General features: G+C 44.0%; 2 protein-coding genes across 5 annotated transcripts in view; both read left to right on the top strand.

The window, feature by feature from the left end:
• acap3a (ArfGAP with coiled-coil, ankyrin repeat and PH domains 3a) overlaps positions 1-21,082 on the top strand; it is a 49,401-nt gene extending 28,319 nt beyond the window's left edge. For 2 of the 3 annotated variants that reach the window (XM_081704151.1, XM_081704152.1), the window contains 22 exons: positions 66-124; positions 479-662; positions 1,742-1,786; positions 1,899-1,994; positions 2,276-2,350; positions 4,131-4,142; positions 9,556-9,668; positions 10,151-10,202; positions 10,786-10,886; positions 11,086-11,197; positions 11,358-11,566; positions 12,569-12,638; positions 12,897-12,991; positions 13,239-13,456; positions 13,545-13,647; positions 14,449-14,549; positions 14,763-14,983; positions 15,598-15,707; positions 15,811-15,921; positions 16,091-16,152; positions 20,201-20,303; positions 20,399-21,082. In XM_081704151.1, the coding sequence (XP_081560277.1) occupies positions 66-124; positions 479-662; positions 1,742-1,786; positions 1,899-1,994; positions 2,276-2,350; positions 4,131-4,142; positions 9,556-9,668; positions 10,151-10,202; positions 10,786-10,886; positions 11,086-11,197; positions 11,358-11,566; positions 12,569-12,638; positions 12,897-12,991; positions 13,239-13,456; positions 13,545-13,647; positions 14,449-14,549; positions 14,763-14,983; positions 15,598-15,707; positions 15,811-15,921; positions 16,091-16,152; positions 20,201-20,303; positions 20,399-20,405 (2,259 nt within the window). In that variant the 3' untranslated portion in view covers positions 20,406-21,082. The remainder of the gene's footprint in view (positions 1-65; positions 125-478; positions 663-1,741; positions 1,787-1,898; positions 1,995-2,275; positions 2,351-4,130; positions 4,143-9,555; positions 9,669-10,150; positions 10,203-10,785; positions 10,887-11,085; positions 11,198-11,357; positions 11,567-12,568; positions 12,639-12,896; positions 12,992-13,238; positions 13,457-13,544; positions 13,648-14,448; positions 14,550-14,762; positions 14,984-15,597; positions 15,708-15,810; positions 15,922-16,090; positions 16,153-20,200; positions 20,304-20,398) is intronic. The other variant, XM_026998654.3, reaches the window with a different exon arrangement.
• Positions 21,083-21,810: 728 nt separating this feature from the next.
• Positions 21,811-25,899, top strand: ube2j2 (ubiquitin-conjugating enzyme E2, J2 (UBC6 homolog, yeast)). Of its 2 annotated transcripts, none has more exons than XM_081704799.1 (7): positions 21,811-21,978; positions 22,600-22,730; positions 22,881-22,921; positions 23,011-23,113; positions 23,317-23,455; positions 23,637-23,717; positions 23,882-25,899. In XM_081704799.1, exons 1-7 carry the CDS (start codon positions 21,871-21,873, stop codon positions 24,164-24,166), a joined length of 888 nt encoding a protein of 295 aa, XP_081560925.1. In that variant the 5' UTR covers positions 21,811-21,870; the 3' UTR covers positions 24,167-25,899. The 2 variants fall into 2 exon arrangements, with proteins under 2 accessions (XP_081560925.1, XP_081560927.1); XM_081704801.1 differs by having other exon boundaries at positions 21,816-21,862.
• The last annotated feature ends 732 nt before the right edge of the window (positions 25,900-26,631 follow it).

Raw genomic sequence — 26,631 nt, 5'->3', positions numbered from 1 at the left:
TAGTTTTGTCTTCAAAGTAACAATTAGACCGTATTAGATCGTATTAGTCATTGTGTGCATTTCAGATCCTGTTTGACCAGGCTCAGAGATCTGTGAAGCAGCAGCTGCACAACTTTGTCAAAGAGTGAGTAAGACCGTGCATTCCCCAGCCCTGTCACACTCCTCCCCGCGCAGAGCGGTGAGACACACACAGCAGAGTGTTTACGACACATCCTCAGGTGTTTAGCGCAGAATGAGGAAAAGAAATTTGCTGTAGCCTGCAGGAATTGCATACACATGCACAGAGAGACAGAGAGAGAGAGAGAGAGAGAGAGAGAGAGAGAGAGAGAGAGAGAGCGAGGACAGATTTCTCGTTACAGGGCATTCCACAAGGTGATGAAAAATGACGTGTCTCACAGCAGTAATTAATTCGTGAATGCGCATGGCCGCAAGGTTGCTAACAGTAAAGCTGAGCCAAACCCCTGTCTACGTTCGCCAGGGACGTGCGTAAGTTTAAGGAGACAAAGAAGCACTTTGACAAGGTTCGGGAGGACCTGGAGATCGCCCAGGTGAAGAATGCTCAAGCTCCCAGGAACAAAGCACACGAGGTGGAGGAGGCCACCAGTGCGCTCAGCGTCACACGCAAGTGCTTCCGCCACCTGGCCCTGGACTACGTGCTGCAGGTAACACACACGCGCGCGCCATACACACATGCACCCCCACACACGCATGCACCACACACTCAAACAAACAGAGAGAGAGACTGAAAGAGAGAGAGAGAGAGTACAGATCTCTCATTGGGCATTCTGATGACGCACACACACGAACCAACACACACGCGCGTACACTTCACACAAGGCCCACGCTTTACACAGTGGCCCACACTCCAAACTCTCATATTCAGTCACTGTGTTTTCGCGTGTGTCCACTTCCCATCTGGGCCAGTTCTTCTAGTGATTCTCAACACCATTTCAGCACCGAACACACGTTTTCCAACCGTTCCAGCAGTGCAGTGTTATGGCCATTCTACACGACACCACCTGTTCTTGTAAAGATGCAGACGCTGATTTAGTGCCCCTGTCGGGCAAGAATTGGGCACAAATGTGCGTGCAAACACTGTAGGCAGCACACAGGAGCCCTGCACAGTGTTGGTCCTCACCAGCTAACTGATGCCCTGTAACTGCAGAGTCAGCGAAGGTCTCTGGAGCGCAGGATACCAAGGCTTACAAATCTGCCAGGGACTGAAATCTGGGGCACATTTAGTAAGCAAACACTTTGGAAGCGTGCGCCGATATTTCTCCTGCACTGGCTCCCATGGTGTCCGGTAGCTGCCTCTCCTGCATGATAAGGATGTCCTGTGTCATGGAGATGTCAGTTCTATTACACTTTCAGTTCTATTACACTTAAGAAGAGGTCTGATACGATGGCAGCTTTGCCACAGTAGCTGGAATTTGAGTCACTATTTCTTGCATGTGTGTCACCTTATCTTATTGCGGCTTTGGCTGAAGTGTTAACGTGCGTAATGAAGAGGCCGTCGACTCGACTCTCTGGGGCTCCTGCTTGTGAAACACATCAGTGCAGTTCACAGTTTGCTTTGCGGAGCAGTTCACCTAATCATTCCCAAAAGGCCAGTTGTGCGCCGGGGCTCCCAGCAAATGACTGTCACCTCACCATTCACAAACTCTCCTACAGGACCCAATCAGGTCACGTGTCTGGGCAGTGGGCCGTTGAATACGCTGACACTCTCCTCCCCTCTCTGTAGATCAATGTCCTTCAGGCCAAGAAGAAATTTGAGATCCTGGATGCGGTAAGTCACACGTGGGACATTCTGCTTTGTTCATAATGCCTGACTGGGCGACCCCCCCCACCCCACCCCAGTAACCGTGTGCATACAAACACCGTTTCCCTCCCCTCCACAGATGCTGTCCTTCATGAATGCCCAGTACACACTCTTCCAGAAGGGCTACCACCTCCTGGACGAGATCGACCCCTACATGAAGAAGCTGGCCGCTGAGGTAAGTGATATCCCCACCCTCCGGGGAGAGTTCGCCATCACTTACCGGTGGCAGCTCTGGCCCGTTCGGACACAAGACGTTTGTCAGGACCACCGCATTAACTGTAAGGTGCTGCAGGTGATAAAACATTTTGGAGGTTCTTTACTCTGAACGAGGGGTAGAACACTCTCACTTTTACTAAGGCCAAGCCGGGAGGCTGCAGCATTATCCACTGTTTCTTATGCCACGCTCACCAGGGCTGTTCGGGGTTTGGGTTTTTTGGGGTTTTTTTGCATGTGCAGCTGGACCAGCTGGTGATCGACTCAGCGATGGAGAAGCGAGAGATGGAGCACAAACATGCCACCATTCAGCAGCGGGTACGAATCGCACACACGCACGCACACTCCAAGTGCGCGCGCACACACCTGCGAGTACAAAGACACACATATGCACACACATACATGCATGCACATGCACTCACGCATGCACACTGTCCGATGAAAGTTCGCTCCTGTAAATCATGGACTGTTTTCCTCGTGTTCTGTGGAATTTGGCATATGCATCGCATGCGATGTTTTCACTCAGGATGTACACAGACAGAATCTCTTAAGTGTGCGACTGAGCATTGGGAAGCTTAAAGGCTCATTGCCACTATACCTAGAATCTTAAACCCAATAGCTGCCTCAAGTGTTAAGGCAGGAAAAGCCCAAAATTTTACCATCTTCACCCCTGTCGTTTGATGTATAAAAAAATAAGCCCTCTGCATTTTTACACTACAGCCCATGACCCGGGATCTCTCATCCCGCAAAGAGGCTGCTGCACTGAGAGAGCAGGCGTTGACTTTCACTGTAAGCGCAAAATCCTGTTTTCGCTACAGCAAAACTAGGCCGCTTGCATGCTTTCAGAGCAGGACGTGCAGGAGGTGCAGGACATGCTGGAGGACCGGGTCAGGCTTTCCTTAGCTGATGCAATCGTCCATGTCAGAACCCGGTTTCTTTTGTGTCATCAGTCACTTGTTTCTTGGCGTCTGTGTGCAGCCCCGAGTCTAATTATACGTGTCCTTATCACGTCTCAGTTTTCTTTCTCTTACAGCTCTGGTAAGTGGTCTTAGATATTTATACATCGTGCTCAGCAACAATCATTTGTAATGAAAATCCCTGTTTAAAGATCGCAGCTGCCCCAGTAAAAGAGAAAAGTGCGCAATATTCCGAAAAGGGAAAATGAACACAATGTGTAGTGTTGCATGTCAGGTTATGTGTTTTTTTGGAGCAGGTAATTACGAGAGGTCCTCTTCTATTGGTCAGTTCATCCTCCTCAGGGCACAGATGCTTTTAAGTTTATTTTTAGTTCCCATATTGTTTCCACTTTTGTTTCACTAAACCAAAAGGAACAGAGAAGATGTGGGGCAGCAAACAGGACCAGGTATGTTTAGCACAAGCTGAAAATAGAACACAGAATTTGGGCTAATAAAGTTTCAAAAGGGACCTTTTTTTGGTCCTGGAGGCCGTAAAATAATTCATCCACGTCGTTTTAGTGGCGCAGGTGCATCACCTCTGAGCCTCCCCTTTCCCCTCGCTATCTGGAAATGTCCGAAGTGTTAACCACCTAACAAACTTGGTATTCAGCTCCAGATGTGTTATTCAAGGCACGCTGTGAATTATTCAATAACTCCAGCGAACCTAGACTGAGAGGTATGTCATTACCGTAAGCGTCTGCACCCTCTGGTGGGCCCTTGTATAAGGACAAAGGGCTATAATATAAAGGATTAACGTGATATTTTTATTTTTAAATAATAATCCCAAACACCACACCAAATTGCTTTCAGTATCAGGGTTGTCTTGTTGGGGAACCCAGGCTGATAACCCATGTGGTCAGTGAAGACGTAAGAAGTCCATGGTCAGCAAGGACAGCGTCTTACCATACTCTCGCTGACCATCTGTCAGGCTGTGGGAGGATGCTTAGCCTCAAAGCTCTCCAGGCAGAAGCTTTGTGCGTGGTTTCGTGACCGTGTGTGTAAATGTGTGTAATATGACCAGAACACACACTGCGCTATGTAACCTACACCTCCTTCTGCTAGATCTAACCTATGCCCCCTGTCTTTTGTCTCCTCGACTCCACTCCACGTGGGACGCTGCCGGGCTGAACATCGCCACCCAGACCCTCCTACAGGTCAGAGTTGTTGGTTTTTTTTAACCCTTTGCTCAGACTTCCTTCTCAGTGAGCTGGTATCAGTGCTCACGTCGTATTCCTGTTTGCATGCGGTGCAGTTGCGGGAACCTCAGGAGAGGTGCACTGTGTTTTGTAACCGCAGCGATTATCTACAGAGGGGATCTAATTGGTTTATTCCAGGAGTAAGAGTTTGTCTCGTGTAATGACCGTCATGCCACTCAGCCACGCCTCCGGGCCCACAGCCAGTGAAGCACAGCAATTATACCGCAGTTGGACCTTTACTGTGTCGCTGTATGTCGGGCCTCTGGTTCCTCCCAGATGTGGGTGGTGGAGGAAAAAACCAAAACAAAAATACAACAAATAATTATATTTGCTCGTTATTAAACATCAGCAGCAGGGAGCAGCGTAAGGCTTTGATTGGCCAGTGCCGGCAGAGTCCCTCTCGGAACGGCGGTCGTGATTCTCCATGAAAGAGGCGTGGGAAGTCAGCTGACGTGTGATTAAGCGGCGTTTTGCTTCATCATCATGCCTGCTGGGTTTCTCCAGATGTGTATTCATAGGGCAAGACACGGCTAACCTCAGCCCAGATCTCATGATAATACCATTGCAAATGGACTCGGTGCTCGGAGCCTGAAGCGAACTTCGTTTTGTTTATTGGGAGCGTATGCCTGTTCATTCATGCAGAACAAAATGAGCCCTACTGGTAAGCTACAAGTGTTCTATTAGTGGTGGCTGTAGCATGTTGCTAAATTCAGCACCAAAAACCTGTTCGCGTGCTAATTTCTAAGTGAAAAAGGGAGCTTATCCTGACGGCCGTTAACAGTAAATGGCATTGGGTTATTCATGTAACCCTTTTAAACATTTTATTGAACATTGAAAGTATTTGAATACATTTATAGTACAGTATATTAAAGTACAGTGTTGTATGAGGGCTTCAACTCCCCTCAAATCCAAAGTTCAGTCTTAGATTCTGTAATCCAGTAGTTATTTTATGTTATAAAACAGGAAGTCAAATCACAAAAGTTACTACAGACTTTTGTTGTGATGGTGTTTGTGGGAATAGTGTAAAATTCATGTTGCCAAGTAGAGCACTCCTGGGGTTTCCTCTGTATGGTTTTGACAACAACAACAAAAAAAAACAATCCTCAGAGCAATGGTACTCACCATCCCATAGCCCAGGGACTGCAGATTTGCCCCCGTCTGACTAGTAACACAAAAAACGACTGAAAGGAGATATTTGAGTAGCTAGCTATTTGAAATAGACTTTGAAACCTGCAATGGCTGAGTTTATGAATACAAAATCCTGAAAATGAGGAATGCACTCAGTTGCTTTCCATTTCAAATTTGGAAAGAGTACTCACTGCTATGTAAACGCTACAGAGTGTTTTGCGACACTAAGGCAGGACACATTCACTTCTTTGCTTAAATGCCAGAAGGTCTGTTGGCATTTTGTGGCCTTTAATAAGGAAGCTGGAAGTCTTTGTGCTGAGTTGTTAGTGGCGCCTTTTTTTAGGCTGAAAGAAGTGCAGCAAATCTTATGTGGTGACAGGCAGTGCATCTAAGAAAAATGCTAAACCCAAGAAGATGTAAGAAGACCCAAAAAAGGCTCTGTGCAGGAGTGTTGGAGATGCTTAGAGCTTCTGCCCCTTGCTGTTAGGGACTGTTCACTCACGTGGTTCAGTAGTGATGTCAGCACTACTGTTGTATGTATGAGTGCGTGTGTGTCTTTGTGTGAACACCTGTCAGCCTGTCTGTTTGTCCCAGCTTTCTTGTATGCTGTGGGTTTGGTGCCACAGCCCAAAGCACGAGGTCACGACAGAGTTCAGAGGTCATGTGATGGGGAACTGCCCCTGCTGCTCGGGGCATTTGAGGCTTTTAAAGCGCCGTGCCGCCCTGCAGACTGAGGGGCTTTTAGTCCGGGCGCACACGCTACGTGGAAGGAAGGAACAGAGGACAGAGTGGCACAGAACGAACCGAAAAAGCTTTAATGGCATCCTTCCGCAAGGGTCCAGCGAAAGAAGTGCTACATCTGCTTGGAAAGTACAAAATGATCTTTCCAACCTCTGTGCAAAAATACCAAGGAAGAACACCTTCCGACTGGTGCGTGGAAGTCAGGAGGCACATTAGAAAGTTCCAGAGTGTAGCTGGTGTGGACTTCTGACAAACATTTGTGATGCTGGCCAGCTTGTTTCCTCACTCTCACACTCCCTCCGCACTCCCAATTTAAAAAATTACCTTTTGCAGTTAGTAGCCTTTTCCGCTTCACAAAATAACAAAAAGCTTTTTAAACTACGACGGCGTGTCAAACCGTGTTTCCTATTTTACATTTACATTACTCTACAGATGGCAGATGCATAAACGAGTTCGTCTTAGATAAGAGCCGGAAGCTGAAAGCTGGTACCCAGCTAGGCCATCTCCAAGCGTAACTTAACCGGAGAGACGAGCAACGCAAATCTGCCTCTTCCCTGAAGTGTGACGGAATAACAGAGACTAAAACCTAGAGGACACTGGCCTTCTGGTAGCTCGGAGAGCTGCTCTAATTCCAATCTAATCTAATGTGTCGGCGGCTCTTCGGCTGCGAATGAGACGCCGGACAGCTGCGCGGTAACGAGCGCACGGAGCGGAGCGAAGCGCGAGGCGACAGGCGCGCGCTCGCTGAAGGAAGCTGCACGAGCACGCGCGGGCGCCGCCGTGCCAGCCTTCAGGGTTCGGAGCCGCGCGACCGAGACTTGTCCAGCGGCCGGGCAGAGAGCGTCCGTCCGCGCTCCGCGACGACGATGAGCGTCTGATCCGTTTGTGGTTTATCCTGTTGCTCGTTTGAATAGATTCTACATGTAATGCTTTTGAAATACTTAAAAAGCCTGAACATGAAGATATTCGGCAGGTTGGACTTCGCTTTGGTGGGTGAATGTTTATTTCTAAACGTTTTCATTAAAAAAAAAAAAAAAAAGGCATTTTAAACATTGTGTCAGTGCATCGCGAGAGATTTAATATCTCGTTTCTTGAACCTTCTATATCTATTTGAGCTTAAAAAGCAAGAAAGTGCTAGACTAGTCCAAGACATGTGAAAGGTTTTGAAATGCTTTGTACGATAACGCCGTTCCATTCGATGCGATCTGATTAATTCGTCTCACGGTCTCGCTGAATATTGTGAAATTTGATTTGGGTTTGTTCTTAATTATTTGCAACCTACATGCATTATAAGATTTTCTAAAGGAAAGTAATGGCTTTAATATTACAGTACTTTACTCCTACTGGTCTAAATGCATGACCTATTTGGAGAATAAAACTCACATAAGATATTCCAAATTTTAAATTGACCTTAAGATGAGACGTTTGTTCTTGATGTCATATTCTCTCTCTCTCTCTCTCTCTCTCTCTCTCTCTCTCTCTCTCTCTCTCTCTCTCTCTCTCTCTCTCTCTCTCTCTCTCTCAATCTATCTATAGATTGATATACTTATATATCTTTTTATTTTGGGGCAAATTTAAGTGCTTAAGACTGGCTATATTTGTTTGAATTCTGTTTTCTGATTTATATTTATCTGTGTGGTAAAATATCTTTTTATTTTGGGGCAAATTTAAGTGCTTAAGACTGGCTATATTTGTTTGAATTCTGTTTTCTGATTCATATTTATCTGTGTGGTAAACATTTAGAAGGGAAAAGGAAATTCTGCTGTATTATAGAATAGAGTGAAGAGTTTATTTTCGGAACTGTCGTGACTCTCGATCTCTGTCGACCTCTGGCTGTTGGTGTAGTCGACCTCTGGCTGTAGGTGTAGTCGACTTCTGGCTGTTGGTGTAGTCAGCCTGATGCATCGTGTAGGGAGAAAAACATCCCAGATTTTCTTCATGCAAAATGATCAAAAAGGGATTCTTATCAAAGGAAATAGTTTTTCCTGATAATAATGAAAAGTGCTCCCAGTATGGTATTTACAAAAGTCTCTGTATTGTACAACAGCTTTTCTACAGTTAATTATGATATGGTTACACACAATAACAAAATACTGGAAATTTTTAAAAGATGTAATTCTACCTACCAATGTGTCCAATGTGTTAAACATCCAAGTATTTATTTTTTTATTATTTTGGGACAGGCAGGAAAGTGCGTCAAATAGCACTTGGGTGTCATTATAATCACAGTCAAGCTTTTTGTTTCTTGAGGGTTTGGGTGTATGATTAACTGCATGATCAAACGTGTTTAAGAGGAGGTGACACTCCTTATATTGTCACTCAGAGAATAACCAGCATTGAAGTATTTTGCCATGTGACGTATGACTCAGGCTATGGGTGCAAAATAGTGTTCACAGATATATGTGATGTGATTTCTTTTCTATTAGTGCGATTATCCAACACTGTAACACTATATGTCTTGGTTCTTCTTACTCTATAAAGACATACAGTTGTTGATAAAGGGTTCACTTAATATCGTAGTGTGGCTTCCTTTGTCATAATGTAGTTGAATATGTACAGAATTCTGAGAATTTGTATGTGAGAACATTGATATAGGGTAATCTATCTTGGGTAAAGTTGTAATTTTGTTTATTGTTTATTATGCCGATTGTTTATTATTTATTTAGGTAAAAATGCTGACATTTATAGACTGCTCTCACTTTTGCAGTGTGATACAGTTTTTCAATATTGTGTGACATTTTTGGTCACGTTTTCCAGGGATAGCACAGGCTAATCAGTGTTTAAGTGATAACATAAAATCGGATCGTGTTACACTTAGCTTAGACCGCATTATTCTCTAGTCTAAACACTGGAACCCTAATGTTACGGTGTTAATTGATCCCTGACCTGTGCGATCACTCTTAACTGACCGAAGCTTCTGTCCCAACAGTGATCTAGATCTTGTACTGAGGATTTTAGCTGTATTGTCCATCTCGTAGTTCCAAAGTAAGAGGTTGTCATGCTTAAAATGGGATGTGAATTGAGCCGGAAGGGTGATTATAGCATAAGTACTCAAGTGTGAAATGCTGAAGGTAGTTTTGGTCATCGGTTAAACCCCATTCATACGATTATGTAATCCATTGTGTCACAATCAAAATGTGGCAGGATTTCTCAAGGGTAGGATGAGTCACTCCTCACAAATCATGTGTGTGTATGAGTGTATGTGAGAGAGTAAAAGTTTACTGTTTGTTGGAAAGTGAACGTGTTTGTCTCCGTGTGTGTGTGTGTGTGTGTGTGTGTGCGTGCGCACAAGGGAGTCAGACAGAAAGAATGTTAATTTATGCATGAGCTCCACTTTACTGGTCTCATTTATAAGTGGAACGATGATGCAACATACTGGCTGCTTCCACAAAGCAGAGATCATCGCTATTCCTTGAAATGTGGAGGATTATGAAGACAATGCTGCACAGGTGACTAGTGCTGGCCGTGGTTCTTGACGGGCTTTGCTCCCTCTCTCTGACAGGACTTTGCCTACGATGACTCTAAGGTGGAGTTCAATGTAGATGCCCCCAATGGAGTGGTGATGGAGGGCTATCTGTTCAAGAGAGCCAGCAATGCCTTCAAAACGTGGAACAGGTGAGCAGGGCTGGATTCTAAGTGCCATGATCTCCACAGGCACCCAGTTACTGACATGGAGAGAAACCAGCGTAGCTACCAGGTGAATCCTAGCTGTGGTAAACGAATCCGTTCTCCTACCACATTCCTAAAAAGGCTTGTTCAATTATTATTGGAATCTCCTCTGCACAGTGTGTCCTCTCCGAACATTTGGCACGCCGTGGTTTGACAATGATTTTGGTTGGTGAATTAAATGTGTTAGAGCAAGACTGACCACTCTACGTTAGCACTGACGTGGGCATCACTCTGTTATGCTTGGCATCAACCAGCACTGCTGGCATCAATTTTATGCCTCATTCCTCTTGGGAAAGACCACTTCACACAGGCTCTTAACTACGCCTTAAAGGCATAAGGAAGTAACAGCATCTAAGCTTCATCAGCCCACGTTTCCCACTCAGAGCATGTCCATCTAACACCCATCCGTCATTCATATCTTTGCCCAGACGGTGGTTCTCCATCCAGAACAGTCAGCTGGTGTATCAGAAGAAGCTAAAGGCAAGTATTCCTCGTCTTCTTCAGGCTGCCCCACCTCCCACGCCCCCAGCAGCACTCACAGTGAAAGGTTAAGTGCTCCAGCCACACAATAGCAAATAGCTTCTCTTAAAAGCAGAGTAGAGTCCGCCTGGCTGAAGTGTTTAGCATTAAATAGCGTCTGTGGATCCAAACGGTGCACCCGAGAGACCGAGTGTTCCCTTAAATGGCCACCCTGTGGCGTATTTTGTCCCAGCATTAGCTAGGTGAGGGCTGGCTCATTTCTACTGAAATGAAAGCCTTAGATAGAAGGTGCCTACACCTAATACAGAAACCCTGAATATTAAACGTAAGACTATGTGTATAACCATGGCATTGTAAAACTTTACAGACTTTGATTGGATGTGTTGGGAGTAGTGTATTGCTAGAGCTTCCGGGAGGCTAGACTGAGGACCTGTTTTTAAAAAGCGTGCTCCAGCGTGACCAGAGTGGTCAGAGGTTGCAGACAAAATGAGAATGTTGTCCGCGACCTTGTCACTTGGTTACCGAATTCACCTTACTCTAGTAAGTGTAAAAAGGATTGGAGAAACTTTTGTGTGTCCTCTAGGACTCTCTGACCGTGGTGGTAGAGGACCTGAGACTGTGTTCTGTCAAGCCGTGTGAGGACATTGAGAGGAGGTTCTGCTTCGACGTAGTGTCCCCTACCAAGTGAGTCGTGCTCAGCACCACCCAACCCCACCCAGCACTTATGTCACCCAGCCTGCAGGGTCCTGCTGGGATTGCACTAGGGCTACTATCACGCTGCATGGCCTGATGATGTTGTGTGTTGTGTTCCATGGCCTTGATGATGTGTGTTGCACCGTGTTCCGTTGCCTGATGACATTGTGTTGAATTGTGTGCCTGGCAGGAGCTGCATGCTACAAGCTGAGTCCGAGAAGCTCCGACAGTCCTGGATCCAGGCTGTGCAGGCCAGCATTGCCTCAGCCTACAGAGAAAGTCCAGATAACTACTACATCGAGGTTAGCGCTTACAGCGCCAGCTCCCGACTCCTGTGTGCAGGAATTGTAACTTGTTTTACGGCGATTTCCACGTCGTTGACCATCTAGCCACCATACAGCTAGTTTCGGACCTCCCCCGTAATCCTCCGGTCATTAACCCCGGTAACCCCCCTCCCCCCAGCGCCTGGACCGCACGGCCTCACCCTCCACCAGCAGCATCGACTCGGCGAGCGAGCCACGCGAGCGCAGTGCCAGGCCCGACAGCGTGCCACAGCGGGTGCAGGGGTTGCCGGGCAACGAACTGTGCTGCGACTGTGGCCAGGCAGACCCGCGCTGGGCCAGCATCAACCTGGGCATCCTACTGTGCATCGAGTGCTCGGGCATCCACAGGTACTACCTCCCAAACGAGAGACTGACTTGTTTTCAACGTGCCGGATTTCCACCCATTTTTTTGGTTTGAGTAACAGATGCGGCCAATCAGCCGTGTACCGCACCCTGTTAAGAAACTTATTCAAGTAACAAATCCTACAGACCTGAGGCGGCCACGTGGACACTCGGCGCTTATTCTAAATGTGGCCGATGTATTTTTGAACTTTAACTGCATCATCAATATTAGTTCATCAGTATTTGCCGCCTCACAGTGCAGACCGGATCATACGGACCACTTATGTATCCGCGCTCCTCCTTGGTTCGGGCTCTTTAATATTCATAACCAGTCCGGAGGCCACTTTTCTCTCACTGAGCTCCCTCAAACTGCTTTTTCCCCGCCCATTCCAACACGGTTGCCCGGATACGCGGTAGGCATGTGCGCATTGCGCGGTGATGTGGGAGCATAGGCAGTTTCTCGGGAAGGCGTACAAATCTGTCCATTCAGACCCCTGAACCCTCCCCACCCTACTCAGGCGAAAGCAGCCCATATTGTTGTTGCTGAATGAAGGAAAGAGAGAGTGCCTCTCACACAGAGATTTAGTTTGTCCCCTTCGAGTGAAATGTTGTCTTTTTTTCTGGCAAAGGAGGTCCGTCCATACTTCATATGTAACGCAGAGGTTCGAGCAGGACGCGGGACGAGTTGCAGAAACAAGAACATACGTCTATTTGCACATGTAACATAACATTTAGCACGCAGGCTAACGGGATCAAACCCCGACAGCACAAACGCGTAAACGATAGACTTTTACACATGTATGCTAACGACACAACGAGGTGTAGGTGTGAGACACAGGGAGGGCGTGGCCACTACGACAAACGTGCACACACACACACACACACACACACACACACACACACGCGGATGTGTTTCGGGGGAGGGGCCGTGTCGTGACACCATCTCAAGGTTTATGTCGTTCTGTTTTTCTTTTTGAACGTGTAAACCTTTTTTTTTTCTCCGTGCAGGAGTTTGGGGGTGCACTGCTCAAAGGTCCGCTCTCTAACTCTGGACTCGTGGGAACCCGAGCTACTGAAGGTGTGTTTTTCAGCGCTAACAAAACAAAACAAACAAACAAAAAAAACACACCCTCATCTGCTTTTCCTCTAAGGCACAATAGCACACTTACTGGCCCATTTTATTCCTTCTCTTGTGCACAAGACGCTCATTTACAGCCTAGAGGGCGCCAACTTTCTCTGTATCCGGGTCAACAGCAAAATGACGGACTGACTGCAGAGGCCATAACTTCTGTAGATACTGTAGTTACTGACTTGCTCCTCTTCCCTTGGGATGCAGCTGATGTGTGAGCTGGGGAACGGCGTCATCAACCACATCTACGAGGGAACGTGTGAGGAGCAGGGCCTGAAGAAACCAGGTCCCAATAGTCCAAGGTGAGTGCACCTTCTCATGCTCCATACAGGGAGCAGGTTCAGAACGAACAATTGGTACATTTTGTATTAACATTACTGTTAATCGGGTTTGAAAAGAGTAAATCTTGACTAGCAGCAAATCCAAAACTTCCAATGCTTAACAAAGTACTTTTTACCCTTATTTTTACCCTTGGTAATCTAGGCATTCAGATTAATTTGGTTAGTTCGTTTCCAGCATGGTTTTACTTTTGAACTCGCTTCAAAACAGGCAAGAGAAGGAGGCCTGGATCAAGGCCAAGTACGTGGAGAAGAAGTTCCTGAAGAAGATGGCAACCGGGGAGGCACTAGCGAATGGCGACAGGAAGCCAGAGAGCCACTGGAGCGCCAAGAAATGCCAGCGGCACAATAGCGCCATCACCGCGCCCAAAGGCCAGAGGAAGTGCAGGCAGGAGGCCGTCTTGGCCTCCAACACCACCCTCTCCTCAGGTAACGCCGCTCACCGCCATGCAGACGATTACACCCCGCAGATGGATTACTGCTAGGAGTTTCAACCCTTCCCTTCCCACCCCTTCAGCCGCCGCTGCCCTGGAGAGAAAGTTCCGGCGAGACTCGCTGTTCTGCCCAGATGAGCTGGACTCTCTCTTCTCGTACTTTGACACTGGCTCAGGGCCCCGCAGTAAGTACCACTCACCGCCCCGTGCTGGAGCAGAGGATGGTGCGTCTCTGCTTCACTAAAGCACAACTCAAAGTCCTCTTAATAAAGGACAGGTCAATCAACAGGGATGCCGTCCCAGAACAGCGTTTTAGCCTCTGTGTGGGAGCCCGTGATGCAGAAAGCTAATAATTTGCTGTCTCGTTGATTAGAGGTTAACTGCACAGCGGGACTGTTCTGAGACGGAGTGGGAGGTTGAGCAGACACGGCAATGAACGCGTTGGTTTGGCCTGATTCACATTTGCCCTACATTAGGGTTCTGTCTTCTGACAGTTAACACCGGGTCCAGTTTGTTTGCTCTTGGTAAACTTGGCGTGGTCCCAGCACGGGCCATCGAGCATACGGTGAGAGTGTTCAGGCTAGGACCAAGCTCTTGAACACAGGTCAAGCTTAGTTCTCTGCTAATATCGCAGGGGTTTTTCATTGGTGGTTTTTCGCCATCGGCGTAACGCAAATAGAGGCTGCTGTTAACCGTCTGAAATTGCCACATTTTCTGCAGCATCCTAACATTCAAAACTTCTTGCCTGTAATTCAGAAACAACTGAAAAATTATTTTTATTTTGAGCTTCCCAAGACTTATAGACACATATGCTAATGATTAAAAGTTTACAGTTTCTCTTGTTCGTTTCTGACTCGCGAGTGAGACATAATTACTCGATTGTAACAATATGTTTTTGGCATCGCTGGTGATGACCGAGGGTTAATGTTAGTGAGGGTGTTAGCAGGACTGTGGTGGGTAACGTGTCCGTGCTTGGGCCCTCACTGGCCCCACAGGTCTCAGCAGCGACAGTGGCCTTGGTGGCAGCACGGATGGCAGCACAGATGTCCTGCTCTTCGGCCCCGTGGTGGACAGCGTGACTGAGGAAGGTGAGTCATCCACGGCCGGCTCACCCAAACAACTGCACGCCACTGCTGACTGTTAATCCTAGAGCCACAACCCTAAATGAGTGCTAGTTTTGGATCAATGGCTCTGTGTGTGTGTGTGTGTGTGTGTGTGTGTGTGTGTGTGTGTGTGTGTGTGTGTGTGTGTGTGTGTGTGTGTGTGTGTGTGTGTGTGTGTGTGTGTGTGTGTGTGTGTAGAGTGTGAGGTGTCGGAGGACTCAAGTGGCGAGGCCGAGCTGGAGCCGGAGGCGTCAGACCCTGAAGATGGGCGCGAGCTCCACCCGGGGTCGCTGCTCTACAAGGCGTGCCGTGCACGCAACCTGCCCGCCATGGCTGAAGCGCTTGCACTCGGCGCCGACGTCAACTCCGCCAATGAGGAGGACGAGGGAAAGAGCCCACTCATCCAGGCTGTGACGGGAGTGAGTGTGGAACCTTCTCCCTGAGTGCCACGCAGAGTTGCTTGGGAATGGCTTACCTGCGTGCACGCACTGGAAAAATCGGATGTTCCCAGTTTTCTAAACAGCAAAGTTATACAGCAAAAAGAAGCACAGTCATGTAAACAAACAAACAAAATTGCTTTTAAGGGAATCCTAATGGAGCCAGTTCAGTCCAGCTTTTCACTAGAAAAGTCCTTTGTGGTCATTCATGAAGTCAAACTGAAGCAGTCCTACATATATTCATTGGACAACTCTCACTTCCTGATGGTCTTCATCTTTATATATTTTACTTTATATATTGTTTATCCACAGAAACAACACTATGGCTATAATGAGTACATGTAGGCAATAGAAACACAAGTGGGCAAAGCAACATTTTATTTAATGTTTGTTTCTCTGTGCAAAATTCTCAAGTCCCACATATTTCATGTTATATGTTTTCTCTGAATCTGCCAGCTTATATTTTACTCTTTATGTGAAGTCATATGTGAGTGATTTGTGCTGTACTTTATGTTAAACAAACTATAATACCAAAAATACCATGAATCTAAATATTTGTGCTCCATAATGACAAAGTTTACTACATGTTCACTCAGGGCTCTTTGATAGCTTGTGAGTTTCTCCTGCAAAACGGCGCCGACGTCAACCAAAGAGACTCGAGAGGAAGAGGACCTCTGCACCATGCCACGTACTTAGGACATACAGGGTGCGTGAAAGCACCACACACACACACACACACACACACACACACACACACAGACTTTGCTGAGGTTTAGAACAAGCATGTGACCATGTACTGTGTTTTCCAGGCAGGTGTGCTTGTTCCTGAAGCGAGGAGCCACACAGACGGGTGGCGATGATGAAGGCCAGGACCCTCTCAGCATAGCAGTGCAGGCTGCCAACGCCGACATCGTCACCCTGTGAGTGCTGAACATGTCAAATGTTCTCTGGTCTCTACTGTCCGTCCTCTCTCTCTCTCTCTCTCTCTCTCTCTCTCTCTCTCTCTCTCTCTCTCTCTCTCTCTCTCTCACGCTCCCTCTCTGTCTCACCTCACGCGCTCTCCTCCTCTGTCTCTCCCTTTCTCCCCAGGCTGCGTCTGGCTCGGATGAACGAGGAGATGAGGGAGTCGGAGGGGCCGTTCGGACAGCTAGGTCAATACCCGAGCAGCAGTCCCACAGAGCAGCAGTACAAGAAATGCATCCAGGAGTTCATTTGCCTAAATATAGCTGAGTGCTAGTTGTCGTAGTCTAGCACCCTCTTTCCCTCTTAGCCACCTTTCACACACCCTCTCTCTCACACACTCCCCACCCCCACATTATACAGCACTATAGGGGGTGGATATATTCAGCAAGCCCCAAAGGGGTTGGGTGGGTGGATGGGTGGGAGCAGGTGGGGGTTATAGAATGGAAATCTTGTTTTACAGTGCTGCTGCATTTACATGTACGTTTCCTCCCATTGACCTGGCATATGGTTCGATTTGGTTTTGATGTAGTGCAGATCGGGGGTTCGGTTTGGGCAGGACCAGAGATTTCCTCCCTTGCTCTTTCAGTAGTAGAGTAGAAAAGCTAGTATAGTAGCTTTTCTGCTTTCAGGAAAAGCTACTATAAAGCCTGCCGTGGCATGTTCCAGAACCGGCCAGCTTTGCCAGAAATGATCGCTTTGTCACAGACTGTATCCTACACATTCCAACGCAGAGTAAGGTCAAGGCAACAGTGGCATTATCCATTGCTCTAAGGTGCTATCAGACCTACCAGTTGAAGTCTAGTGGGTTTTAACAAGTCCAAGTGTCCCATGAGGGGATCTGAGGATGCCAAAAGTTGGGTAAAAATGCAGTAAAATGTAGTGACGATCTCTGTACTGGACCCACAACAGAATGGGACCAATTTCTCATCCTGGTGCAGTCCCAAACCTTTCTACCTGTTGCTTGCTACTCTGTCTTATATGATATCTTCTATTTTATGGCAGAGGATACTAATACCATGTCTCTTAAAGGGATAGTGTGACCAAATATGCTAACAGCTAAGCTAAGCTACTAGTGAAGGAGACCGAATGGTGCCAGTTAGCGTGTTGTTAGCATGTCGTCATTTATTCTGTCAGTAGCCCAGCTACCCCACAGTTGTTCTTAAAACTGTCTCTTTTCTAGACCTAGTTAGTCCTAAACCTCAGACAACGTTACACTCAAGGCAGCTTGTTTGCCTGCTTTGTACTGCAGTGGCATGAGCTTTTGTACAGATTGCAACGGATGCAGTCAGGGACTGGGCCTTGGGGGACTCTGCCATGTCAAACGCATGAATCTTGGGGAATTGGGGTAATATAACTGTGATGTACCATATACTATAATCATGAACACTAAAACTTTGTTGAGACCTACTGAGTATTTTAAAGAAATTATAATAGCGTAAACATGAAAGAAACTGTTATGCACTTTTTCCCCTGGTTTGTTTTAGATGGTAACCTGAGGTAGGAAATGTTTTAAACAGGATTTTGATATCAAATGATGCCCAGAGCTACCATGCAATGATGATTTGAGTACAGATAATCTGTATTTTTTTGTATTGTTTTAACAAAACGGTATTTTTTTAACTAAACGTGTGGCAAGATATTATTGTCTGAAGCGCCAGGCTCACCCAAGTAATCTGTTAAAAAGGCATTTCAGCACTGCTAAGTATCCAAAGGAATCACACCACCACACACAGGCAGGAAAAAAGTCTTTTCCAGATTCAAAAACAATGCTCAATGAAATCAGTGATTTTTAAAATCAAGTCTGTAGTGTACGTTCGTGTACTGTATAAATATTTTAGTTGCATATTTGTAGTACTAGGATGTAAAATGCTCAGCCTGATTTTAATTGGTTTTATATTCTCTATAGTGCATGGGTTGCTGTTGCCATGGACTCTTTTGCTGCTTTTTTTTGCTTCAACTCTACCTACATCTATGTATATGAATATTAATTTGTTGTATAATTTTTCACATAGCACGCAAGACTAAATCTTGAAGCTCTTGGTTACATGAATGACCCGGTCCGTCATCAGTGGTCTTTGAATAGATTTCCTAAATTCCTAAATAACATTTCCTAAATTCACTGTGGGATATCCTTCGTATCATTAATTTACCTGAATATGTAATGCAGTAACTGCTTGTGTAATTTCACCATGAATCTGCACAGAAGTGTATAGTGCATGACACTGTGAGTGAACTAGTATGATGGATGATGTCAGATACAGACCCTTGCTAATGCTGGGAGCTTTAAATGTGGCCCATAGCTCCCATGGTTGTTGTGTAACTGGATTGGATCAGTGAGAAATTCTGCCCTGTTCTTTCTGTAATAACTTATCTAATTTCCACTCCAGATCATACAGGATAATTTACTGTCACCTCAAACCCAGATTGTGGGCAATCAGAAAATGCGATCAAATTTTAATCCGTTACAATCCGGAATTATTTGGGATCATCGGGCCCACTTTCCCTTACACTAAGCACTACAGTTCCATTCGGCTGATGCTCAGTAGGCTCAGTTGAAGGATCTGTGTTCATCAAGATATGCCTAGCATGTCCAGCTAACCTGTTATGCATTGCCCCCGAGCTGTTGAAGAGCCATAGCTGCCCTTGAAACTGACCAGAGAGCCTGTCTTTGTCTTTCTGGCAAGGTTACTTTTTGTAGCACTTATGCATAATTATACATTTGATTTTCCGCTGGACCCTCACTCACAGGAGACAAAGAGTAGTATTAGCATAAATACTTCAGTTAGCTCCATTTTACATAAGCACTGAGAAAAAAAAAGAGAGGTATGGAAAGGTATGGTGAATAAAAAAAGAGAAGATTTTAACAATCTGTTCGCCAGTCAAGACATTTTTGAGGCTTCTGCTGTAGATAGCAATTAACTGATGCTCTTAACACTTCCGCTGCTTGCTGACGGATGTACTGCTGGTGCCATTCTTATCCCATTGATTTTGTCTAACTGTGATCTTGTAAAATATGATATTGTATGAAATCATGTAACTCTTGCGTATTAGTCCGTAAACTAAACCACTGCTACCTGTTCTGTTTGACTCTGCTTTCTTTGTTATTATTTTCTGTTGTCTTCCTAAAACACACCATTTTAAAAGATGAAAATAAAGGAAAGATGTGACTGAACTGCTAACCACCTTTTCTGGCTTTTCTTCCTCACTTTCTGTTTTCTTTTTCTGGCTAACCCTGCTGCATTTGTGGATATGACTAACTGTATTAACTCAAGTTTCCCAACCACAGAAACTTTGTATGCAAATGAGCTATGAAGAACACATATTACATAATACATTGCAAATTATCGTTACTGAAAACACAAGTTTTGGTTAATGTACTTTTAAAAAAGGACTACTTATTGAAAAAGGACTACTTTTATATAAAATATTAATTGTATTTATGTATTGCACTAATGCAGTTATAAGGTGCAAAATAACCATTTAGAATATACCACTGCGAATCAGTAAGTTTCTAAAAAACAACCGGTATAATATTCTGTATTTCAGTGGTACGCAACATGGTTTGCAGAAAGAATAAGCTTTCTTAATTCTTTCAGTCTTGTTGTAGAGACTGAGTAAACTAGTGACCATAAGCCTTACTGTTTTGTTTCACTTTGAAGTCGATTTTTATGTCTGCCTGGGACTAAGCTGAAACAGTCTCCTTCCTACAGAAGCCTGAGAAAAGCACACAGCCTGGCAATGAGCTCAGTTCAGTTCATTGTTCCCACCCCAGGTTGCTGTTGGCAACCAGAATGTGAGGCACAAATATTCTGATTACAGAGGTGTCCAGGTACTTAATGCCTTAATACCAGTTTTTATACAGTCTGCTGCTCCTCTTCATGAAGCATGGCCATCGTGTGTTTTTCCAAGGCCAAACATGTGTTGCGTGTATTAACTCATAATAAAATGTTCCGCTCTCGTTAACATACATTTTAGTAACATTTATAATACAATTATAATTATAACATAACCTAAAACTCAACCTCAACTAAGAAAATTAGTCTATGGCATTTATGGCCTTATGCAACTCAAAAAGTAGAGTCTTTCCCTAGTTTGTGATCATGATGGCAGTACAGAAATATTGCCAGCTTTGTATTTGCAGACGGCCTGTCCGTCTACAGCACCGAATTACTGAGAAGCAGAGTAGGGCTTGCTTGATGCATTTTAAACAAGTAGTTGCGTTCTCTCCTGTTCCAGGTGACACCACCTACCTGGACATCTTCCGCGAGTTTTCCCACATGGCATCTCACAATCCCGAAAAGCTAAAGCGGAGAAGCCTTCACTTCCGCCACTCCTTCAGGTAGTCCCATGATGCCCTGCTGTCTGCTCCCACTTCCGACAGTGGCCATTGCTTTCAGAACTAACACGTTATTCCGTTTGCCTTTTCTCATGCAGAGTTTGATAGATGCACCCTTGTGGACCAGAAAGTGCATAAGGAATTTGGAATGGACACTGTGTAGGCTAGAATGTTTACAGATATGTGTGTGTGTGTGTGTGTATATATATATATATATATATATCCCCCTTCCAATGCAGTGTGCCTGGCATGCAACTATTAAAGAATTCGGTGGCCATACAAGAGATTGTAGCACTCTCCATGCAGCATAGAAGTGTCAGCAAAGAGGCCGGAGAACAAACAAGCCGATGCCAGTGACGTAAACAATACATAGACATGAACTGTGCTTCTATTATAAATGTTTTAAAAGAATGTCTGTATAGCTTTAATGGTTTTATTGGGGGTCAGCTGGTCTTATCCTCCATTTGTTTTCTTTTTTCTTACCTATATAACCTTTCTTCTTTTTTGTACTTTAATATCTTTTAGACTAAGCCACTTTCAGACAATAGCTAATGTCCTTATCACTACACTTACTATACTGGATTCTTCCAGGATTTTATGGCTGCATGTCTATAAAATAGTATGTACACAACAAAGAAATCTCATCTTATCTTTTGTTTCAGTAAAGTTGCATATTTTCTTATATTAGAAATGATCATTTTTTCTTACTATATTGTTCATTGATGACTATGCTGGTATAGTCTTACATTTGTCTTTTTTCTATTTGTACAGTTACTATAAATCATTGCCACTCGAATACAGATAATGTACATGTACAGTGCTTTTTAGATGCAAAATGTTAATATATCATGAAATGGTGGTATATAAAAATATATATAAATAAATAAGTGCCCCTCGGTGTCTTTTTTTGTTGCTTGAACTGAAAACATTCCACTGGTATTCCACTGGTATTATACTGGTATTATACTGGTATTTCACTCGATATGGTTCTGGCATATTCTAGTCTTTACTGTTTGCTTGAATGAATTCCTCTTACAACTATCATTTCACCCACAGAAATTTTGCTCCCTGTTTCTTTGTTTGTTATTGACAACATTCTGTGAAAATGTATGAACTATTGTGTGAAACTATCAGGATGGAAAGACTTGGAACCACTATGTCAACAATAATACTACAGCTGAGGTTTCTTATACTGTACATTTGATGCAATAACAACTACATTTTCTTAGTTATCTGGCTGCTTTACATTGTTGCAGCAAACTATGTAAAAGAGTGGATATAATGTAATGTAGCCAGCGAGTGTATTTAAGTGCATGTAGGCTATACAGGTACCACAGCGTTACAATTCTATTAATATATTTTTTAAATAGTACCGATATTAGGAGATTGTCTCGCTAATGCCTAAATGCTCGATAATCTTATAGAGGTTACCTTACTTTTATTTTGAAAAATGGAACTAAACACGCGGGTGAGCTTTTATTTTCGTTAAGTATAATCACTTCCTTGTTGGGAGGGGGCCATATTGGAATGGGGCACAGATGACAATTTCATTTAGCTAAAAGGTAAATTTATGTTGCTTTTTCAAGTTTTTTTTCAGCGTTTTCAGTCGGAAAGAAAAACTACACCACAACATCAGACAGTCTGGGTCCCGCTTGATAGCTTTTCGGGTGTTAAAGAGGTAAGACGCAGTCGTGCAGTAACATGCTGGGTGCCTGTCTTTGGTTGCTAAGGAGCTAGTTAGCATGTTTATGTGTTGTGTTGGTGCAGACGGATCTGTTCGCCCCGAGAATGGGGATTACTTTGGATGCCTTTAGTAATAACCGTCACGCCGTTACTGCATAAGATGTAAACACGTCTTTACCTAGTTACCGCTTTACCTTCAAAATAACTTTCCATGCCTTTTATTTAACTTCAGCGGATAAGTTAATAGACAATGTAGGGTAGTCGTGAACTTGTAGCTAGATAACGCTAGCTATCTTGGTAAGAGAGGTGTGTTCGTCTCCCATAGCATGGTGTGACGGGTTTATTTCTTTTTCTCCCAGGTCTCATTATTTAAATACGGTGTCTAAATAAAAGTCCATATTCCAGTCTAAAAATTAGGAAATGTGGTGTCTTTAAGCAGCAGGATAAATTTAGTCCGTTAGCTGGCTAGTTCTTTGCTTAGTATCTGATTACTTGGTTACCGCTGAATGTCAGACAGTGGTAACCAAGTGCCCGTCACGTGACTGTCTCTTGTTTTAAAACTGTTAGGTTCATCTCGAGTAACATTTGTCTGCGTTTTGAAATTTGGTGGTTTCAGATGAGCAGCAACATAAATAAGAGGGCACCAACAACAGCAACGCAAAGATTAAAGCAGGACTATCTGCGCATAAAGAAAGACCCAGTCCCATACATAAGTGCAGAGCCTCTCCCCTCAAATATATTGGAATGGTAAAAAACATTTCTTCTTCAGAAACCCATTCAAACCGAATGTGACCTACATGATACAGTACATTTTGAAAAGTCACATTGATGCCTGTTTTCCACCACAGATTTGCTGTTATGTAATTGCAGTTTTAATTTTTGGTGCTTTCAATTCAGGCACTATCTGGTCCGTGGACCTGAGAAAACTCCATATGAAGGTGATTTTTTTTTTTTTTTCCCCTATCTAAAATAATTTATTTATTGAACAATTTTATCTAAGTTAGCCTTCTTTTTAATCTTTTTGTAGGGGGTTATTATCATGGCAAGCTCATATTCCCCAGAGAATTTCCTTTCAAACCGCCAAGTATATACATGATAACACCCAATGGCAGATTTAAATGTAACACAAGGTAGGAAAAAACCCTGCTCTTTCACACTACACATATTAACACGGTGTAGAATAGCATTTATACAATATAATGCCATCAAATTAACAGTTACTCTTTTTTTCTCTGATTTATCCATTTGGTGGATTACACAGTGAACACAGTGAACAATTATACAATGATATATTTTTACTTGCTAATGAGTTTTCTTTTGTTTTCTCTTTTAGATTATGCCTCTCCATCACAGATTTTCATCCGGACACCTGGAACCCTGCATGGTCAGTGTCCACCATCCTGACAGGACTTTTGAGCTTCATGGTTGAAAAAGGTCCCACCCTTGGTAGTATTGAAACCTCAGATTTTACTGTGAGTATGAAGCTGGTTAAGTGATAGTTCATGCTTGAATCAACAGAGAAGTGGCACAAAGAAACTTTTTTTAAAAATAGTGCCTAGATCCAGACATTTTGCATCAGTCTTAATGTGCACCTGTGCGTGAGGTTCAGATTATTTCAACTTTCAATCCCGTTATGAACTGTATTGTCCACAGAAACGACAGCTTGCTTCCCAAAGTCTGGCCTTCAACATTAAAGACAAAGTTTTCTGTGAGCTGTTTCCAGATGTCGTTGACGTAAGTAAGCAAGCAGTGATGCATGCAGCAGCGTCATCCTGGGATGCCGAAATGAATCCATAGAAACATAATACCAGGCAACTTCAACAATATTGTGCAAGGAGTCTTCAGCAAGCTGTTCTCCCGGGTGTTCCCTGAGCTACGTCCTGTGTCTTTATAAACAGGAGATCAAGCAGAAGCAACGACTACAGGAGGAGCTAAGTGCCCGGTCTCAAGCTCTGCCCCTTCCTGATGTTGTGCCAGACGGCGACACCCACCACATCCAGAATGGGCATGCAGCCCTAAACGGGCACCTGCCCCCAGAAGCTGCCCCACCCCCTGACCTCCAGCAGGTCAACCGCAACCACGGACTCCTGGGAGGAGCACTGGCTAACTTGTTTGTCATTGTTGGCTTTGCCGCGTTCGCATACACGGTTAAATACGTGCTGCGGAGCATTGCACAGGAATGAGAGATGGCCCCAAACCCACCCTCCTCCCCTCCTAGATAAAAAAGAGAAGTAAAAACTGGAGTGAAAATAAACAGAGGCACATAGGAATGAACTGCTCTTATGACCAAAATAAGGAGGTAATTTCTTATTTTGCCCAAATAAAAAAACAAACAAACAAATGTGGCTTATGGAATGAGTAAGTAACTCGACAGAGAGCCATGTCATACCCTCGGGTCAGTCATACAGTCGCTGTACGGGGGGTGGTCTCGCCAAGGCCAGTTCCCTAAGTGTTTAGAGGTAAAGAAATTGTGTATAAGAATTCTGCCTATACCCAGTCCACCATTATAAAAGGTTATGTTTTTGTTTTAAAGAAGCAAGTATGTGGCCATGACTTGAATCTCAACAGACAGTTGAACCATATTAATTAAATCAACTATTTAATTCTGCCTACTGTTTGTTGGCAAGATTTCCAAAAGGTTTCACAGGGTGCACAGAAGGCACTCCTAAGAATTTTTGTGTGGAGAAAAAAAAGGAATTGCAGGGATATTAACTAAAATTTTGCTCTTAAATGCATAATGTAGTTGTGATCTGAAGACCTGCAATGTTTTAGCATTTTCACATTTTAATAAGAGTGAGTAGATTATAACCAGGCTCTACATTGCTTAAGGTTCTACAGCTGCATCTCTTCCACCGTCATAGCCATTCACACATTCTGCAGCTGATCTGATATGGTAAATCTCATGCCCACTATGGTGCTTCTCTTAAATGTTACATGAGGTTTTTTTTAATTATTCAAGTAGATTTAAAACATCACCAAACCGGCCTCCGATTCCACCTATAAAGGAAGACAAAAGTGGTTTCAAAAGCAAGTGTTCTACCAAATCATGTTACTGCTCAAATGTGATCCACAAATGGTGAATCAGGTTGTTGCCTAGTATTCCAGTAGCCGATAAAGATTCCACTCTACCGTAGTTCAAAACGAAATTCCGTTGAATCCAAACTTCATTGTGTAATTCTTTATAATAGTAGCTGAGATTTTTCAGGTGTCTTTCTATCAGGCTTTTCCTGTATAAACTCATTCTATAAGACCAAGACTATGGTTTCTTATATGGTTCTTGTATGTGTAATTGTGGGAAAATTCAATTCAATTTTGCAGCACAGAATACTTAAGCAGACAGAGAACTCTTCTTGGCTTTTAAAGGGTTGTGACTTGTGCAATATTCAACACGTTTAAATAAATGGTTCATTCTTTTCCTAGATGTAACCTCTTGATTATTCGTGACATTATGGAAATTTCTTATTTCCTGTAGTATCTTTTACCTGTAGTTTCCATTTTGGCAGTGTGCTCTGCGTAGTGTATGGATATGGACCTGAAAGCACTGAGCAGTGTTTCCCTGAACTACAATGACATTACATTTATCTTAAATTCTATATCACAAAAGAGACACGCTACACTTTTGGCTTGATAACTTGCCAAGATCTGTCTATGTACAAACTTGAGTCCATCATTCATTGGCTGATATATTAGTGTCATACATGTATACATGCAGACTCAAGCAAGGAGTTTGTAATGGTGGTACAACTGTGTTCAGGTCATTTGAGACTTTTTATTGATAATAGCATTGTGTTCAAGACCCAGTAGTTTTTTGCACCTCTATGAACATAATTGAATAATATGCCTCATAAGGGAATTAAGAGAATTAAGATAATCATGTGTTTACATTTGGAATAAATTACATTCTGATAATACCTTTGCTCCTGTGTCATAAACATTTTCTTTAATAGACAGTTGGTGGTCCTATGCCAGTTTCACTAATTAAATCACTCAGCCATGGTTTAGTTAACGCTGTGTCAGTTTCTGTTCTGTTAGTACAAGGTTGAAGCTGCTGTAAATGATTTTGAAGTTGTTACCAACTTCCGGTGGACTTGGCCACTGCATCTGTTGTAGTGATGGACATAAATCTGGAAAATTACAGACTTGGCTGATTAAAAAGCTAACAAAAAAAAGGATACCAGAGATGATTTATAAGCCGTCACCTTAAAAAGGCACATTTAAAGAGTGGATCCAGTGCTCCAGCTTGCACGGAGGAGGCTGGAACATGTTCCTAATGGGGAACTGCAACATGGATGCTCAAGAAATCTGAATGCCAGACAGAAAAAGAACACCAAAACAACCCAAGCCGTGTCTTAGAAGTTTTGTCTGTCAGTCATTAAAATATCAGTTCACAGAAAGATGGATGAAACATGTTTTACTTTGATGAACTTTTTACCTTGGAGTACTTTGTTTGGTGTGAGAAGCTGTAAATGTGTCCAGTCCTTAAAGCATTATTCTGATTTTTCTTGTCCCCTCCATCATTTTCATGCTCTCCTTGTAAGGGCTGTGAAGATGCTCAGCAGAAAATGAGCTGCTCAGCTGCAGAAGAGCACTTCAGCCTACATTTCAAGCCCATTCAAATTTGAACTCCTACACTGTCTTCTCATGTCCA

The sequence above is a fragment of the Electrophorus electricus genome, chromosome 21 (genome assembly GCF_041902795.1).
Source record: "Electrophorus electricus isolate QZ-2024a chromosome 21, ASM4190279v1, whole genome shotgun sequence".
Lineage (NCBI taxonomy): Eukaryota > Metazoa > Chordata > Actinopteri > Gymnotiformes > Gymnotidae > Electrophorus > Electrophorus electricus.
This window is presented reverse-complemented; position numbering and strand designations above follow the sequence as displayed.

Coding starts and splice junctions, on each gene's coding strand:
- ube2j2 (XM_081704799.1), top strand. CDS start 21,871: ATGTTGCTTTTTCAAGTTTTTTTTCAGCGTTTTCAGTCGGAAAGAAAA. Junction 21,979..22,599: donor GCTTTTCGGGTGTTAAAGAG/GTAAGACGCAGT, acceptor TGGTGGTTTCAG/ATGAGCAGCAACATAAATAA. Junction 22,731..22,880: donor CCCTCAAATATATTGGAATG/GTAAAAAACATT, acceptor CTTTCAATTCAG/GCACTATCTGGTCCGTGGAC.